This window comes from Salvelinus alpinus, chromosome 36, assembly GCF_045679555.1.
Source record: "Salvelinus alpinus chromosome 36, SLU_Salpinus.1, whole genome shotgun sequence".
Taxonomy (NCBI): domain Eukaryota; kingdom Metazoa; phylum Chordata; class Actinopteri; order Salmoniformes; family Salmonidae; genus Salvelinus; species Salvelinus alpinus.
In genome coordinates this window covers 3,038,107-3,056,034 of record NC_092121.1, presented here as the reverse complement: position 1 = coordinate 3,056,034, position 17,928 = coordinate 3,038,107, and the positions used below count along the sequence as shown (strand labels likewise).

Below are 17,928 nucleotides of genomic sequence, written 5' to 3'. Positions count from 1 at the left end.
CCAAAATAATACAAGTACACAGCTTTTTTCGGTTGGGTAACAATGTGTCAGATCTATGTGGGTGTGTGTGAGGGAGAGAGCGGGAGTTTGAGGAAGAAGGATGGAGGAGGAAGTGGGTGAGGTTGCAGGAGGTAATGAGATAGATGGGTAAAGAGAGGGAGAGTTTGAATGGAGGATAAACAGTGGTAAAACATTTCACCCCTTGTCTGTTATTACCATAAGAAGTTATCCTCTGACTGCTGAAAACTTCACGGTTTCTGTGGACCAGATCGTCCTGAATGGCATTCTTACCTTCAACGATTCCCTGGTAATGATGTGTGTGTTATTGCTTTAACGTAAATTACGCCTCTGACCTGGCAGCAACATTGGAGTTCCTGCAGAGGTATGAATTCATCTTATTACCCACTACAATTTCATTTGAAGTGACTGACTTTATAGTTCCTCCAAGATTTTTTTGTAGCACTTGGGAAAGTGGCGTGTAACATTATATTGTGCACCTATTGCAATAGACATTACTTTCTTTGCACACGTTATAACTAACTGTAGTCTGGTGTTGTCATCTATGATGCCTTACTGTTGACTACAACTTTCAATTTCAAAACAGAACCACACCCACCAGTCCCTCTTTGGCCAATAGAAATGTAACATTTCAGGATATATTCTATGCACCCAATATACTTTCGGGTGAAAAAGCATTGTGAAACCTTATCGTTCCACTGTTACTTTAACTGTATCATAGACATTTTCTAATATTACATTGCAAACATCATACATGTAGCCTCTTTCAATTCAATAAATAGATTTTTACAGGTTCATTTTTGTTAGTTAACAAATCAAATTAAAGGGGTAGAGGACCAGTGCTAGTGATTAAGAATGGCGGACACACAAGTATAGAATTACATTATTTATGTTATTTTATCCAACGCAGGTGCCTATTCAAGATCAACCAAGATAAGGGGTCCAAAGTGGAGAAGATTTCAAGAAAGCAGCATGCAATCAATCCAAAAGTTACTTCTCATTGATCTCAAACAATGCAGACTATGAATGGAGGGTGTAGCCTTGCGCACGGACACAGACAGGGACTTAAATCCACCGACTGCAGCACGCAGCCAAGAAACGGGCAGATGATAAACACTTGACCAAAATCTTAGAACTGAATGTTTTTACATTAGCATGTTGTAAGTTGCTTTTAAGTGAATGTTTGACATAGTATATGTGAAGTTTGAGTTCAATAAATAGTTTTGCATTAGGAGCAACATACCTTGGCAAACACACATCTCCCATCCCCCCCATATACAGTTGAAGTCGGAAGTTTACATACACCTAGGTTGGAGTCATTAAAACTCGTTTTTTAACCCCTCCACACATTTCTTGTGAACAATCTATAGTTTTGGCAAGTCGGTTAGGACATCTACTTTGTGCATGACACAAGTAGTTTTCCCAACAATTGTTTACAGACAGATTATTTCACTTATAATTAACTGTATCACAATCCAAGTGGGTCAGAAGTTTACATACACTAAGCTGACTGACTTTAAACTGTCATGTTTTGTCTTTGATCTTCATGTCTTGTCCCTGTGCTTCCCTCTGCTGGTCTTATTAGGTTCTTTCCCTCTTTCTCTCTCTCTCTCTCCTCCTCCCTCTCTCCCTCTCCCGCTCTCTCTCTCTATCGTTCCGTTCCTGCTCCCAGCTGTTTCTCATTCTCCTAACGACCTCATTTACTCTTTCATACCTGTCCCCTATTTTGCCCTCTGATTAGAGTCCCTATTTCTCCCTCTGTTTTCCGCTTCTGTCCTGGTCGGATTCTTGTTTGATGTTTGCTGTTCCTGTGTCCTTGTTCCGCCCTGTCGTGTTCTTTGCCTTCTTCAGATGCTGCGTGTGAGCAGGTGTCTATGTCAGCTACGGCCAGTGCCTTCCTGAAGCGACCTGCAGTCTGTGGTCGCGTCTCCAGTCGTTCCTCTCTATTGACGAGAGGATTTCAGTTCCTGTTTTGGATTGACCATTGATAATATCCAGGAGAATCATTATTTGTTTAATACTGGAATAAAGACTCTGTTACTATTACGTCGCTTTTGGGTCCTCATTCACCAGCATAACAGAAGAATCCGACCAAGATGGACCCAGCGACTATGGATTCTCTCAACACTGCCGTCGAGTTCCAGGGAGCAATGCTCGGCAGACACGAGCAGGAATTGTTTGCTGCTCGTCAGGCCGTTGAGACCCTGGCCGCTCAGGTCTCCGATCTCTCTGGACAGTTTCAGAGTCTTCGTCTCGTGCCACCAGCTACTTCCTGGTCTTCCGAGTCTCCGGAACCTAGGGTTAATAACCCACCATGTTACTCTGGGCAGCCCACTGAGTGTCGCTCTTTTCTCACCCAGTGTGATATTGTGTTCTCTCTCCAGCCCAACACGTACTCTAGTGAGAGAGCTCGGATCGCTTACGTCATATCACTCCTTACTGGTCGGGCTCGGGAGTGGGGCACAGCTATCTGGGAGGCAAGGGCTGAGTGTTCTAACGATTATCAGAACTTTAAAGAGGAGATGATACGGGTTTTTGATCGTTCAGTTTTTGGGAAGGAGGCTTCCAGGGCCCTGGCTTCCCTATGTCAAGGTGATCGATCCATAACGGATTACTCTATAGAGTTTCGCACTCTTGCTGCATCCAGTGACTGGAACGAGCCGGCGTTGCTCGCTCGTTTTCTGGAGGGACTCCACGCTGAGGTTAAGGATGAGATTCTCTCCCGGGAGGTTCCTTCCAGCGTGGACTCTTTGATTGCACTCGCCATCCGCATAGAACGACGGGTAGATCTTCGTCACCGAGCTCGTGGAAGAGAGCTCACGTTAACGGTGTTTCCCCTCTCCGCATCTCAACCATCTCCTCCCACCGGCTCAGAGACTGAGCCCATGCAGCTGGGAGGTATTCGCATCTCGACTAAGGAGAGGGAACGGAGAATCACCAACCGCCTTTGCCTCTATTGCGGTTCTGCTGGACATTTTGTCATGTCATGTCCAGTAAAAGCCAGAGCTCATCAGTAAGCGGAGGGCTACTGGTGAGCGCTACTACTCAGGTCTCTCCATCAAGATCCTGTACTACCTTGTCGGTCCATCTACGCTGGACCGGTTCGGCTGCTTCCTGCAGTGCCTTGATAGACTCTGGGGCTGAGGGTTGTTTTATGGACGAAGCATGGGCTCGGAAACATGACATTCCTCTCAGACAGTTAGGGAAGCCCACGCCCATGTTCGCCTTAGATGGTAGTCTTCTCCCCAGTATCAGATGTGAGACACTACCTTTAACCCTCACAGTATCTGGTAACCACAGTGAGACCATTTCCTTTTTGATTTTTCGTTCACCTTTTACACCTGTTGTTTTGGGTCATCCCTGGCTAGTATGTCATAATCCTTCTATTAATTGGTCTAGTAATTCTATCCTATCCTGGAACGTTTCTTGTCATGTGAAGTGTTTAATGTCTGCTATCCCTCCTGTGTCTTCTGTCCCCTCTACTCAGGAGGAACCTGGTGATTTGACAGGAGTGCCGGAGGAATATCATGATCTGCGCACGGTCTTCAGTCGGTCCAGAGCCAGCTCCCTTCCTCCTCACCGGTCGTATGATTGTTGTATTGATCTCCTTCCGGGGACCACTCCCCCTCGGGGTAGACTATACTCTCTGTCGGCTCCCGAACGTAAGGCTCTCGAGGATTATCTGTCTGTTTCTCTCGACGCCGGTACCGTGGTGCCTTCTTCCTCTCCCGCCGGAGCGGGATTTTTCTTTGTTAAGAAGAAGGACGGTACTCTGCGCCCCTGCGTGGATTATCGAGGGCTGAATGACATAACGGTTAAGAATCGTTATCCGCTTCCCCTTATGTCGTCAGCCTTCGAGATTGTGCAGGGAGCCAGGTGCTTTACTAAGTTGGACCTTCGTAACGCTTACCATCTCGTACGCATCAGAGAGGGGGACGAGTGGAAAACGGCGTTTAACACTCCGTTAGGGCATTTTGAATACCGGGTTCTGCCGTTCGGTCTCGCTAATGCTCCAGCTGTCTTTCAGGCATTAGTTAATGATGTACTGAGAGACATGCTGAACATTTTTGTTTTCGTTTACCTTGACGATATCCTGATTTTTTCACCGTCACTCGAGATTCATGTTCAGCACGTTCGACGTGTACTCCAGCGCCTTTTAGAGAATTGTCTCTACGTGAAGGCTGAGAAGTGCGCCTTTCATGTCTCCTCTGTCACATTTCTCGGTTCTGTTATTTCCGCTGAAGGCATTCAGATGGATCCCGCTAAGGTCCAGGCTGTCAGCGATTGGCCCGTCCCTAAGTCACGTGTCGAGTTGCAGCGCTTTCTCGGTTTCGCTAATTTCTATCGGCGTTTCATTCGTAATTTCGGTCAAGTGGCTGCCCCTCTCACAGCTCTGACTTCTGTCAAGACTTGCTTTAAGTGGTCCGGTTCCGCCCAGGGAGCTTTTGATCTCCTCAAGAAGCGTTTTACATCCGCCCCTATCCTTGTTACTCCTGACGTCACTAAACAATTCATTGTCGAGGTTGACGCTTCAGAGGTGGGCGTGGGAGCCATTCTGTCTCAGCGCTTCCACTCTGACGATAAGGTCCATCCTTGCGCTTACTTTTCTCATCGCCTGTCGCCATCGGAGCGCAACTATGATGTGGGTAACCGCGAACTGCTCGCCATCCGCTTAGCCATAGGCGAATGGCGACAGTGGTTGGAGGGGGCGACCGTCCCTTTTGTCGTTTGGACTGACCATAAGAACCTTGAGTACATCCGTTCGGCCAAACGACTTAATGCACGTCAAGCTCGTTGGGCGTTGTTTTTCGCTCGTTTCGAGTTCGTGATTTCCTATCGCCCGGGAAATAAGAACACCAAGCCTGATGCCTTATCCCGTCTCTTTAGTTCTTCTGTGGCTTCTACCGACCCCGAGGGGATTCTCCCTGAAGGGCGTGTTGTCGGGTTGACTGTCTGGGGAATTGAGAGACAGGTAAAGCAAGCACTCACTCACACTGCGTCGCCGCGCGCTTGTCCTAGTAACCTTCTGTTCGTTCCTGTCTCTACTCGTCTGGCTGTTCTTCAGTGGGCTCACTCTGCCAAGTTAGCTGGCCACCCCGGCGTTCGGGGTACGCTTGCTTCTATTCGCCAGCGGTTTTGGTGGCCTACTCAGGAGCGGGACACGCGTCGTTTCGTGGCTGCTTGTTCGGACTGCGCGCAGACTAAGTCAGGTAACTCTCCTCCTGCCGGTCGTCTCAGACCGCTTCCCATTCCTTCTCGACCATGGTCTCACATCGCCTTAGACTTTATTACCGGTCTGCCTTCGTCTGCGGGGAAGACTGTGATTCTTACGGTTATCGATAGGTTCTCTAAGGCGGCACATTTCATTCCCCTCGCTAAGCTTCCTTCCGCTAAGGAGACGGCACAAATCATCATTGAGAATGTGTTCAGAATTCATGGCCTCCCGTTAGACGCCGTTTCAGACAGAGGTCCGCAATTCACGTCACAGTTTTGGAGGGAGTTCTGTCGTTTGATTGGTGCTTCCGTCAGTCTCTCTTCCGGGTTTCATCCCCAGTCTAACGGTCAAGCAGAAAGGGCCAATCAGTCGATTGGTCGCATATTACGCAGCCTTTCGTTTCGAAACCCTGCGTCTTGGGCAGAACAGCTCCCCTGGGCTGAGTACGCTCACAACTCGCTTCCTTCGTCTGCTACCGGGCTATCTCCGTTTCAGAGTAGTCTTGGGTACCAGCCTCCTCTGTTCTCGTCCCAGCTCGCCGAGTCCAGCGTTCCCTCCGCTCAGGCTTTTGTCCAACGTTGTGAGCGCACCTGGAGGAGGGTCAGGTCTGCACTTTGCCGTTACAGGGCGCAGACTGTGAGAGCCGCCAATAAACGTAGGATTAGGAGTCCTAGGTATTGTCGCGGTCAGAAAGTGTGGCTTTCCACTCGTAACCTTCCCCTTACGACAGCTTCTCGCAAGTTGACTCCGCGGTTCATTGGTCCGTTCCGTGTCTCTCAGGTCGTCAATCCTGTCGCTGTGCGACTGTTTCTTCCGCGACATCTTCGTCGCGTCCACCCTGTCTTCCATGTCTCTTGTGTCAAGCCTTTTCTTCGCGCCCCCGTTCGTCTTCCCTCCCCCCCCCCCGTCCTTGTCGAGGGCGCTCCTATTTACAAGGTACGGAAGATCATGGACATGCGTTCTCGGGGACGTGGTCACCAGTACTTAGTGGATTGGGAGGGTTACGGTCCTGAGGAGAGGAGTTGGGTTCCATCTCGGGACGTGCTGGACCGTTCGTTGATTGATGATTTCCTTCGTTGCCGCCAGGGTTCCTCCTCGAGTGCGCCAGGAGGCGCTCGGTGAGTGGGGGGGTACTGTCATGTTTTGTCTTTGATCTTCATGTCTTGTCCCTGTGCTTCCCTCTGCTGGTCTTATTAGGTTCTTTCCCTCTTTCTCTCTCTCTCTCTCCTCCTCCCTCTCTCCCTCTCCCGCTCTCTCTCTCTATCGTTCCGTTCCTGCTCCCAGCTGTTTCTCATTCTCCTAACGACCTCATTTACTCTTTCACACCTGTCCCCTATTTTGCCCTCTGATTAGAGTCCCTATTTCTCCCTCTGTTTTCCGCTTCTGTCCTGGTCGGATTCTTGTTTGATGTTTGCTGTTCCTGTGTCCTTGTTCCGCCCTGTCGTGTTCTTTGCCTTCTTCAGATGCTGCGTGTGAGCAGGTGTCTATGTCAGCTACGGCCAGTGCCTTCCTGAAGCGACCTGCAGTCTGTGGTCGCGTCTCCAGTCGTTCCTCTCTATTGACGAGAGGATTTCAGTTCCTGTTTTGGATTGACCATTGATAATATCCAGGAGAATCATTATTTGTTTAATACTGGAATAAAGACTCTGTTACTATTACGTCGCTTTTGGGTCCTCATTCACCAGCATAACATAAACAGCTTGGAAAATTCCAGAAAAGGATGTTATGGCTTTAGAAGCTTCTGATAGGCTAATTGACAAAGTTTGAGTCAATTGGAGGTGTACCTGTGGATGTATTTAAAGGCCTACCTTCAAACTCAGTGCCTCTTTGCTTGACATCATGGGAAAATCAAAAGAAATCAGCCAAAAAAAACGTTCATCTGTACAAACAATAGCTCGCAAGTATAAATACTATGGGACGACGCAGCCGTCATACCGCTCAGGAAGGAGACACATTCTGTCTCCTAGAGATGAACGTACTTCGGTGCAAAAGGTGCAAATCAATCCCAGAACAAACAAAGGACCTTGTGAAGATGCTGGAGGAAACAAGTACAAAAGTATCTATATCCACAGTAAAACGAGTCCTATATCGACATAGCCTGAAAGGCCGCTCAGCAAAGAAGAAGCCACTGCTCCAAAACCGCCATAAAAAAAAGCTTGACTACGGTTTGCAACTGCACATGGGGACAAAGATCATACTTTTTGGAGAAATGTCCTCTGGTCTGATGAAACAAAAATAGACCTGTTTGGCCAGAATGACCATCGTTATGTTTGGAGGAAAAAGGAGGATGCTTGCAAGCTGAAGAACACCATCCCAACCGTGAAGCACGGGGGTGGCAGCATCATGTTGTGGGGGTGCTTTGCTGCAGGAGGGACTGGTGCACTTCCCAAAATAGATGGCATCATGAAGAAGGAAAATTATGTGGATATATTGAAGCAACATCTCAAGACATCAGTCAGGAAGTTAAAGCTTGGTCACAAAGGGGTCTTCCAAATGGACAGTGACCGCAAGCATACTTCCAAAGTTTTGGCAAAATGGCTTAAGGACAACAAAGTCAAGGTATTGGAGTGGCCATCACAAAGCCCGGACCTCAATCCTATAGAACATTTGTGGGCAGAACTGAAAAAGTGTGTGCGAGTAAGGAGGCCTACAAACCTGACTCAGTTACACCAGCTCTGTCAGGAGGAATGGGCCAAAATTCACCCAACTTATTGTGGGAAGCTTGTGGAAGGCTACCCAAAACATTTGACCCAAGTTAAACAATTTAAAGGCAATGCTTCCAAATACTAATTGAGTGTATGTAAACTTCTGACCCACTGGGAATGTGATGAAAGACATAAAAGCTGAAATAAATCATTCTCTCTACTATTATTCTGAATATCACATTCTTAAAATGAAGTGGTGATCCTAACTGACCTATGACAGGAATTTTTACATAGATTAAATGTCAGGTATTGTGAAAAACTGAGTTTAAATGTATTTGGCTAAGGTGTATGTACATTTCTGACTTCAACTGTAGTTGTGGGTTAGGACGAAGGAATAATATCTTGACCTAAATTTTATATCCAAAATGCTTAAGAAAATAACAATTCTCAAAGTCTGCTGCCTCAGTTTGTATGATGGCAATTTGCATATTCTCCAGAATGTTATGAAGAGTGATCAGATGAATTGCAATTAATTGCAAAGTCCCTCTTTGCCATGGAAATTAACTGAATCCCCCAAAAACATGTCCACTGCATTTCAGCCCTGCCACAAAAGGACCAGCTGACATCATGTCAGTTATTCTCTCGTTAACACTGGTGGCTGGAGATCACTCTGTCATGCTGATTGAGTTCGAATAACAGACTGGAAGCTTCAAAAGGAGGGTGGTGCTTGGAATCATTGTTCTTCCTCTGTCAATCATGGTTACCTGCAAGGAAACACGTGCCATCATCATTGCTTTGCACAGAAAGGGCTTTACAGGCAAGGATATTGCTGCCAGTAAGATTGCACCTAAATCAACCATTTATCGGATCATCAAGAACTTCAAGGAGAGCGGTTTAATTGTTGTGAAGAACGCTTCAGGGCGCCCAAGAAAGTCCAGCAAGCGCCAGGCCCGTCTCATAAAGTTGATTCAGCTGCGGGATTGGGGCACCACCAGTACAGAGCTTGCTCAGGAACGGCAGCAGGCAGGTGTGAGTGCATCTGCACGCACAGTGAGGCAAAAACATTTGGAGGATGGCCTAGTGTCAAGAAGGGCAGCAAAGAAGCCACTTCTCTCCAGGAAAAACATCAGGGACAGACTGATATTCTGCAAAAGGTACAGGGATTGGACTGCTGAGGACTGGGGTAAAGTCATTTTCTCTGATGAATCCCCTTTCCGAATGTTTGGGGCATCCGGAAAAAAGCTTGTCCGGAGAAGACAAGGTGAGAGCTACCATCAGTCCTGTGTCATGCCAACAGTAAAGCATCCTGAGACCATTCATGTGTGGTGTTGCTTCTCAGCCAAGGGAGTGGGCTCACTCACAATTTTGCCTAAGAACACTGCCATGAATAAAGAATGGTACCAACACGTCCTCCGAGAACAACTTCTCCCAACCATCCAGGAACAGTTTGGGGACAAACAATTCCTTTTCCAGCATGATGGAGCACCTTGCCACAAGGCAAAAGTGATAACTAAGTTGCTCGGGGAACAAAACATCGATATTTTGGGTCCATGGCCAGGAAACTCCCCAGACCTTAATCCCATTGAGAACTTGTGGTCAATCCTCAAGAGGCGGGTGGACAAACAAAAACCCACAAATTCTGATAAACTCCAAGCATTGATTATGCAAGAATGGGCTGCCATCAGTCAGGATGTGGCCCAGAAGTTAATTGACAGCATGCCAGGGCGGATTGCAGAGGTCTTGAAAAAGAAGGGTCAACACTGCAAATATTGACTCTTTGCATCAACTTCATGTAATTGTCAATAAAAGCCTTTGACACTTATTAAATGCTTGTAATTATACTTCAGTATTCCACAGTAACATCTGACAAAAATATCTAAAGACACTGAAGCAGCAAACTTTGTGGAAATTAATATTTGTGTCGTTCTCAAAACTTTTGGCCACGACTGTACTAACCAGGTGTCCACGGGCACGCGCACAGACGAGATGCCGCACCAGACGGGGTAAGAAGAAACGACTACCAGAGGCAGAGGGGACCATTCACACGGTCCCAGAACCCACGGGACTGAGTGTCTTTAATCTATCAAGCAAGATATTGAGCCCTGCCCATGTCTCCTTGCTTAATATAGCGTTATATGTTGTGCCTACAACTCAGTGCAACGATGTTGATGTTAAGGTAGACATGTTTAAGTTTTTTAGAAACTTCCGTTTTGCTTGATTTACAATCCGATACGTCAGTCCTTAAAGGACACCAGCAGTATGATCTCTGTTATTGATCCTCTCCCTGATAATACTTTGTTAGTTGCTTTTGATGTTGAGTCCTTATACACAAATATTCCACACGAGGGCGGTATTGAAGCTATGGAACATTTTCTTCTGCAACGTGACCCTAATGAACTACCTTCCAGTGCCTGCATTATAACATTCCCTGAAATAGTACTCACACATAACTACTTCATGTTTCTAAATGATTTCTTTATTCAGACGAAGGGTAAAGCTATTTGGATCCCCCATGGCTCCTAACTATGCTCATTTGTATATGGGTTACATGGAGAAACAGTCAATTTTCAATCCTCTCAAAAATGTTTTTTTGCCTAACATTATTATTTGGAAACGGTACATTGATGATATTTTTGTTCTATGGAGGGATGACGCAAAACATCTCCAGGTGTTCCATGCTTGTCTTAACTCCTGTTCTGAGCATCTGAGATTTACTATGCAATCTGACACACGTCAAATCAGTTTCCTTGATATTATGATCTTGTGTGAAGATAATGTTCTATACACTGATCTTTACAGGAAACCTACTGATCGGAACAGTTTGTTGAGGGCTGATAGTTGTCACCCACTTCCCTTGAAAAACAGTTTGCCCTACAGCCAATTCTGTCAAATCAAAATAATTTTCAAAAAACAATCAGATTTCAACAGAAATATGGCTGAGACGCAAAGAAGATTCAAGGAGAGGGGGTACAAAAATGGTCAGATTAATGCTGCCATTGAGAAAATTCAAACCAAAACGAGACATGACCCTTTTCAAGGTCAGTCTCACAAAAAGATGCATTATTACTATTCAAAGTGCTCTGAACAATCGTTCATAAACATTGGCACATTCTAAGATCCGATGACAGTATCAGTAATGTGTTTTCGACCCTCCCTTGGTCGTATTCTCGCGAGGCAGACATTTCAGCGATCAATATGTAAACTCTGATTTACCACGTCAAGATATCCCTGCACAACGTCTATTTGCGCCCCTACTGGATGGAAACTACAAGTGGCTGGATGGAAACTACTAATGGCTGTGCTCAACGCAATGGCACTTATAAATGTAGATCCTTCAAACACCCACAAACAGGGAAACAGATCCCAATCAAAGTTGTTATCACGTGCTCCACTTAGACAGTTATTTATCTTATAACTTGTCCTTGTGGTAAAAATTATCTGGGTAAAACAAAGCGCGAATTAAAAGTACGAATATCGGAGCATCGTAGCACCATTGGGTGCCCCTTTTTGGAAGCAAACCACTCGATTTCGTTCCTATGTTATATTGGCATCGAAAATGTCACCCTCTCCTATTGTTAAAACGAGAGGCTGCCTGGATCTTTAATCCTAAACCCTTGCTCCCTTAGGTCTCAACGTAGACTTTGATCTGAAGCCATTTTGAAAATATTTTTATTTCACCTTTATTTAACCAGGTAGGCTAGTTGTGAACAAGTTCTCATTTGCAACTGCGACCTGGCCAAGATAAAGCAACGCAGTTTGACACATACAACAACACAGAGTTACACATGGAATAAACATACATAATACATTAGAAAAGTCTATATACAGCATGTGCAAATGAGGTAGGATAAGAGAGGTAAGGCAATAAATAGGCCATGGTGGCGAAGTAATTACAATATAGCAATTAAACACTGGAGTGATAGATGTGCAGAAGATGAATGTGCAAGTAGAGATACTGGGGTGCAAAGGAGCAATATAAATACATAAATACAGCATAGGGATGAGGTAGATTGGATGGGCTATTTACAGATGGGCTATGTACAAGTGCAGTGATCTGTGAGCTGCTCTGACAGCTGGTGCTTAAAGCTAGTGAGGGAGGTAAGAGTCTCCAGCTTTAGGGATTTTTGCAGTTCGTTGGCAGCAGAGAACTGGAAGGAGAGTCGGCCAAAGGAAGAATTGGCTTTGGGGATGACCAGTGAGATATACCTGCTGGAGCGCGTGCTATGGGTGGGTGCTGCTATGGTGACCAGTGAGCTGAGATAAGGCGGGGCTTTACCTAGCAGAGACTTGTAGATGACCATTCTTGGGATTATTGTGATTTTGCCTATTGTAAATGTTTGTAGGCCTATGTAGCCAAATGGTATCTATGATCGTATGCTATCCATTTATGTTTTTAGTATGCGTTTTTAATATATGAGAATTAACCGACGGTATCAGGCCACACCCGGTCATGATTACAGACACCTGTGTGTGTCCTTTGACACTATAAAAGCGAGTCATCCCGCAGTGTTTGTCATTATACCCTGATGAAGACAGCTTGTCTGTCGAAACGTTGGATATTAGGTTATTCAATTATTGCATCTGAGCTCCTAGAGTGTGCGGCTCTCCTTGAAATGTTCAAGCGTTCCACTCCGCTAGCCAGCACCTCGCCTAAATAGGTGTGCGTTTCTTTCGCCTTCAGACGACTGTACACTGAGTTTACCTGATAGCCCTCTTCTTAACACACCTCTCCCATCCCTCCTTTTCTACCCCTTTACCTCTCTGCCATGCAAATGCACGCACAGGTTAAGGTTTGAACGTGTATTGAATAACTTAATATACGTAATAAATGTTGTAAAAATATATATAAGGAAATCCCTGTGTAATGTCTGTTATTTTGTTTTTTTTTACTGGAGAATTATTTATTTTCACAACCAATAATAGTTACATTGAGAGTAGATTTTTGTAATATTATGATACTTTTCTGTTTTCTAGCTTTATTTTGTCATCAATTAAGGAGTTGTGTCTGTTTTTTTAGCTGACCAATTCTCTATTTTCACAAATGATACCAATTGAATGAAGAGTAGTTTTTTTGTAATATAATGACAATTATCTGTATTTTTGTTTAACGTTGGCATCAATTAAGGAATTATTTCGTTTTCTTAGCTGACCAATTCTCTGTTTTCACAACTGATACCAGTTATATTGAGAGTAGGTTTTTGTAATATTATGACAAATATCTGTGTTCTAGCTATATTTTGTCATCAATTCAGGAGTCATTTCTGGGTTTAAGCTGTCTAATTCTCTATTTTCACAACTGATAACAGGTCGATTGAGAGTCGTTTTTTGTAAAATATTATGATTATAATCTGTGTTCTAGCTATATTTTGACATCAATTAAGGAGTTATTTATGCTTTTTAGCTGGCCAATTCTTTATTTTGACAACCAATGCCAGCAAAAGAAAAGAGGATTCAATGTAAAAAATAGGAGTTCATGTCGTAAAACTGTAGTAATAAACTTTATTTGATGGAAAGTAAATCACCGTTTTTATACAGATTACATATGTTCGTTTTCAGTCTGTAGTTTTACAGTCTATTTCGGGCACCCATGCTGCCAGACTTTTACCGTATACTAACAGATTTTTTTTTTTACAGTGTAGCACGGAGGAGGATCGCATGTTGTAGTAGGCCTTTTAGGCCGCTTAAAAAGTTTTACGTAATTTTCACAACACATTGGCAAACTAATTTATTTAAATAAGTAACGACAAAATATAAAAATATGTTAATGCTAACGCAGAGATTTGGTTCTAGGTTGCCGATATTATTCAGATGATAAAGACATATATAGGTCTACTGCATTCATATAAGTGTCGATATTCTCTCTCTCTCTCTCTCTCTCTCTCTCTCTCTCTCTCTCTCTCTCTCTCCCTCTCTCTGATTTAGCTATGTTTGAGCCTTCGCAAGGCCAGATGAGTGGCATTGTTTAGACCTAGCCTACTGAGGACACATTAGGCACACGATGAGAGAGAAGTGTTAATGCTAAATTGTAATTATTTCGCCTCTATGGCCTATTTATTGCCTTGCCTCCCTTAATTTTACTACATTTGCACACACTGTACATAGATTGTTCTATTGTGTTATTGACTGTACGTTTGTTCATCCCATGTGTAACTCTGTTTTGTTGTTTTTGTCGCAGTGCTTTGCTTTATCTTGGCCAGGTCGTAGTTGTAAATGAGAACTTGTTCTCAACTAGACTACCTGGTTAAATAAAGGTGAAATAAAATAGATAAAGTGGAGAATGCGAAAGGGAAATCCGGTAGGCCTATTGCGGTTTTGACTAGGCCAAACGTTCCCAAATTCATTCATTTTTTACTTAAACTTAGTGAGACCCCCTTTCACGTTTTGTACATCCTTTAAATTCGTACAATTTAAATTAAGCCGCGGATATGGGATCAGAACACAAACAACATTCTGACTCTATCAGAAGACAAACGACATTCTGAAATGGCAACAGGTGAGTCAATATATCATTTGATCATTGCTTCAGGTTTCAACGAATGAATCATTTTCAGGATTATATTCAACTAACAATGATACTCTGCTGCAGATCATCTCACTACCCTAAGAATGGCACATCAGACTATCACTTGGATGAGCGCCTTCCTCTGCCTCGCGCAAGTTTTCTCGATGCCCATGCCTTGCCAGCTACGACGATATCTTGTGGGAACATCCCACAACCTACTGAGAGACATGGTACATTTTTTAAATGACTTTTGACTTGAATTGTATTATCTAACTATGTTTATTAATTAACTGACTAGCTCAACCTGACTTCTGTGTTTTCTCTTTCTTCCAGGGAGGTCATTTTCCACTGGAGTGCCTGCAGGAGAATAATGTCTTCATGGTATTCCCAGCCACTGCATTTGCAACCTCGGGCGCGCCACAGGTAAGCGCATGGGCACATATCCAAGTGTTCTTTACAGCATGAAAGAGTATTTGCAACCGTTAGGATTAGAAAGTAGACAGACAACGTTACGATGCCATTTATGTTATTTGAAATTATTGTTGTCTGTTTCAGTTGAGCAGCAGTGGTGCTAAGGCTATTTATGAGACATTGAAGAACATCGACACATTGTTTGGAACTGACGAACTGCCGACGATGTGGGACCAACATAAATTGGAGTATTTTCAGAACATTATCTACCGTCAGACTGAAGAGAGCAAATGTGTGAGTACCTACCTATGCCAATACAGATAGCTTAACTGTTTAAGTGTGGTATGGTGACATTTGAATTATTTTCTTCTTGTGTCAGATGATGGGGAGTGTGGATACACGTGATTATCTAGTCAGGGAAAATGCGCTGAATACATACTTTAGTAACATCGCGGCTGTCCTAAAATAAAAAGTAGGGTACAAGCAAATACACTATAATGGATGCATTTTAATTATTATTCATCGCCTGCCTCTTTCTTTCTTTCTGTCAGATGATGGACAGTGTGGATACAAGTGATTATCCCATCAGGGCAGAGGGCCTGAAGACGTACTTTGGGAACATTGCAGCAGTCCTAAAAGAAAAGGTAGAATATAGGTTGAAAACAAATAGACACATTGTTTTGATAATATCTCTACATAGGACAATATTACCCTACATTGCCCTAACAGTTTATTTTTTATTTTCACAGAATTTCAGTTACTGCGCCTGGGAAGTGGTTCGAAAAGAACTCCTGTACACCCTAGAATTCATTCTGAAACACAACTCTGATAGCCTTCTGTGGTCCAACAGAACATGAATTTGAATTTGCAGAACTGATTTATATACTGTACTTGATTTTGATAGCCTACCATTCTACAATGATGTAATGTGCCATGTCAAACTGCAATATAAGACATGCATTTATTTGTCTTTCAAGGTTATATATTTATTTACATATTTATTTATTTGAAAATTGTGCCTATTGTTGCTGTCAAGTAAATACACATTTTTATACTTTTAAATATTGCTACTCTGTGCGCTCATTCTGAAGCATCGTGATGCACTGTCTGTCGGTGTGTGAAGGTTCAGATTTGGTTAAACATGCTCAGGACATCAAATCAAGTCAAATTTGATCGGTCACATACACATGGTGAGCAGATGTTAATGCGAGTGTAGCGAAATGCTTGTGCTTCTAGTAGATTCGACAGTGCAGTTTTACAACAACTACAGAAAACACACAAATGTAAAGGGATGGAATAAGAATATGTGCATATACATATATTCAAGAACACTAAGGTAACCTGCCTAAATGACTACCGACCCATAGCATTCACGTCTGTAGCCATGAAGTGCTTTGAAACGCTGGTCATGGCTGACATCATCACCATTATCCCAGAAACCCTAGACCCACTCCAATTTGCATACCGCCCCAACAGATCCACAGATGATGCAGTCTCTATTGCACTCCACACTGCCCTTTCCCACCTGGACAGATGGAACACCTATGTGAGAATGCTATTCATTGACTACAGCTCAGCGTTCAACACCATAGTGCCCTCAAAGCTCATCAATAAGCTAAGGACCCTGGGACTAAACACCTCCCTCTGCAACTGTATCCTGGACTTCCTGACGGGCCGCCCCCAGGTGGTAAGGGTAGGTAACAACACATCCGCCACGCTGATCCTCAACACAGGGGCCCCTCAGGGGTGCATGCTCAGCCCCCTCCTGTACTCCCTGTTCACTCATGGCTGCACGGCCAGGCACGACTCCAACACCATCATTAAATTTACCGATGACACAACAGTGGTAGGCCTGATCACCGACAACAGCGAGACAGCCTATAGGGAGGAGGTCAGAGACCTGGCCGTGTGGTGCCAGGACATTAACCTCTCCCTCAACATGATCAAGACAAAGGAGATGATTGTGGGCTACAGGAAAAAGAGGGCTGAGCACGCCCCCATTCTCAACGGAGCTGCAGTAGAGCAGGTTGAGAGCTTCAAGTTCGTTGGTGTCCACATCACCAACAAACTAACATGGTCCAAGCACACCATGACAGTTGTGAAGCGGGCACGACAAAACCTATTCCCCCTCAGGAGACTGAAAAGATTTGGCATGGGTCCTCAGATCCTCAAAAGGTTCTACAGCTGCACCATCGAGAGCATCCTGACTGGTTGCATCACTGCCCAGTATGGAAACTGCTCGGCCTGCGACCGCAAGGCACTACAGAGGGTAGTGCAAATGGCCCAGTACATCACTGGGGCCAAGGTTCCTGCCATCCAGGACCTCTATACCAGGCGGTGTCAGAGGAAGGCCCTGAAAATTGTCAAAGACTCAAGCCACCCTAGTCATAGACTGTTCTCTCTGCTACCACATGGCAAGCGGCACCGGAGTGCCAAGTCTAGATCCAAGAGACTTCTAAACAGCTTCTACCCTCAAGCCATAAGACTCCTGAACATCTAGTCAAATGGCTACCCAGACTATTCACATTGCCCTCCCCCCTCCACACCACTGCCACTCTCTGTTGTCATCTATGCATAGTCACTTTAATTAACTCTACCTACATGTACATACTACATCAACTAACCGGTGCCCCCGCACATTGACTCTGTACCGGCACCCCCCTGTAGATATTGTTATTTTTTACTCTTTAATTACTTGCTACTTTTATCTCTTATTCTTATCCGTATTTATTTTAACTGCACTGTCGGTTAAGGGCTCGTAAGTAAGCATTTCACTGTAAGGTCTACACCGGTTGTATTCGGCGCATGTGACTAATCAAATTTGATTTGATTTGATTTGGATGAGCAATGGCTGAGCGGCATAGGCAAGATGCAATAGATGGTATAAAATACAGTATATACATATGAGATGAGTAATGTAAGATATGTAAACATTATTAAAGTGACATTTTTTTAAATGATTAGTGGTCCAATTATTAATAAAGTGGCTAATGATTTGAGTCTGTATGTAGGCAGCAGTCTGATGGCGTTGAGATGGAAGCTGTTTTTCAGTCTCTCGGTCCTAGCTTTCATGCACCTGTACTGATCTCATCTCCTGGATGGTAGCCCCTGGTGATGCGTTGTGCAGACCGCACCAC

The 17,928-nt window shown here is 44.3% G+C and overlaps 1 protein-coding gene across 1 annotated transcript; it reads left to right on the top strand.

Annotated features, from left to right (window-relative positions):
* The first annotated feature begins 14,484 nt into the window (after positions 1-14,484).
* Positions 14,485-15,648, top strand: LOC139565454 (interferon alpha-1-like). The gene is made up of 5 exons (XM_071385818.1): positions 14,485-14,610; positions 14,714-14,803; positions 14,936-15,085; positions 15,343-15,435; positions 15,541-15,648. Exons 1-5 carry the CDS (start codon positions 14,485-14,487, stop codon positions 15,646-15,648), a joined length of 567 nt encoding a protein of 188 aa, XP_071241919.1.
* The last annotated feature ends 2,280 nt before the right edge of the window (positions 15,649-17,928 follow it).

Coding starts and splice junctions, on each gene's coding strand:
- LOC139565454 (XM_071385818.1), top strand. CDS start 14,485: ATGGCACATCAGACTATCACTTGGATGAGCGCCTTCCTCTGCCTCGCG. Junction 14,804..14,935: donor CAACCTCGGGCGCGCCACAG/GTAAGCGCATGG, acceptor TGTCTGTTTCAG/TTGAGCAGCAGTGGTGCTAA. Junction 15,436..15,540: donor CAGCAGTCCTAAAAGAAAAG/GTAGAATATAGG, acceptor TTATTTTCACAG/AATTTCAGTTACTGCGCCTG.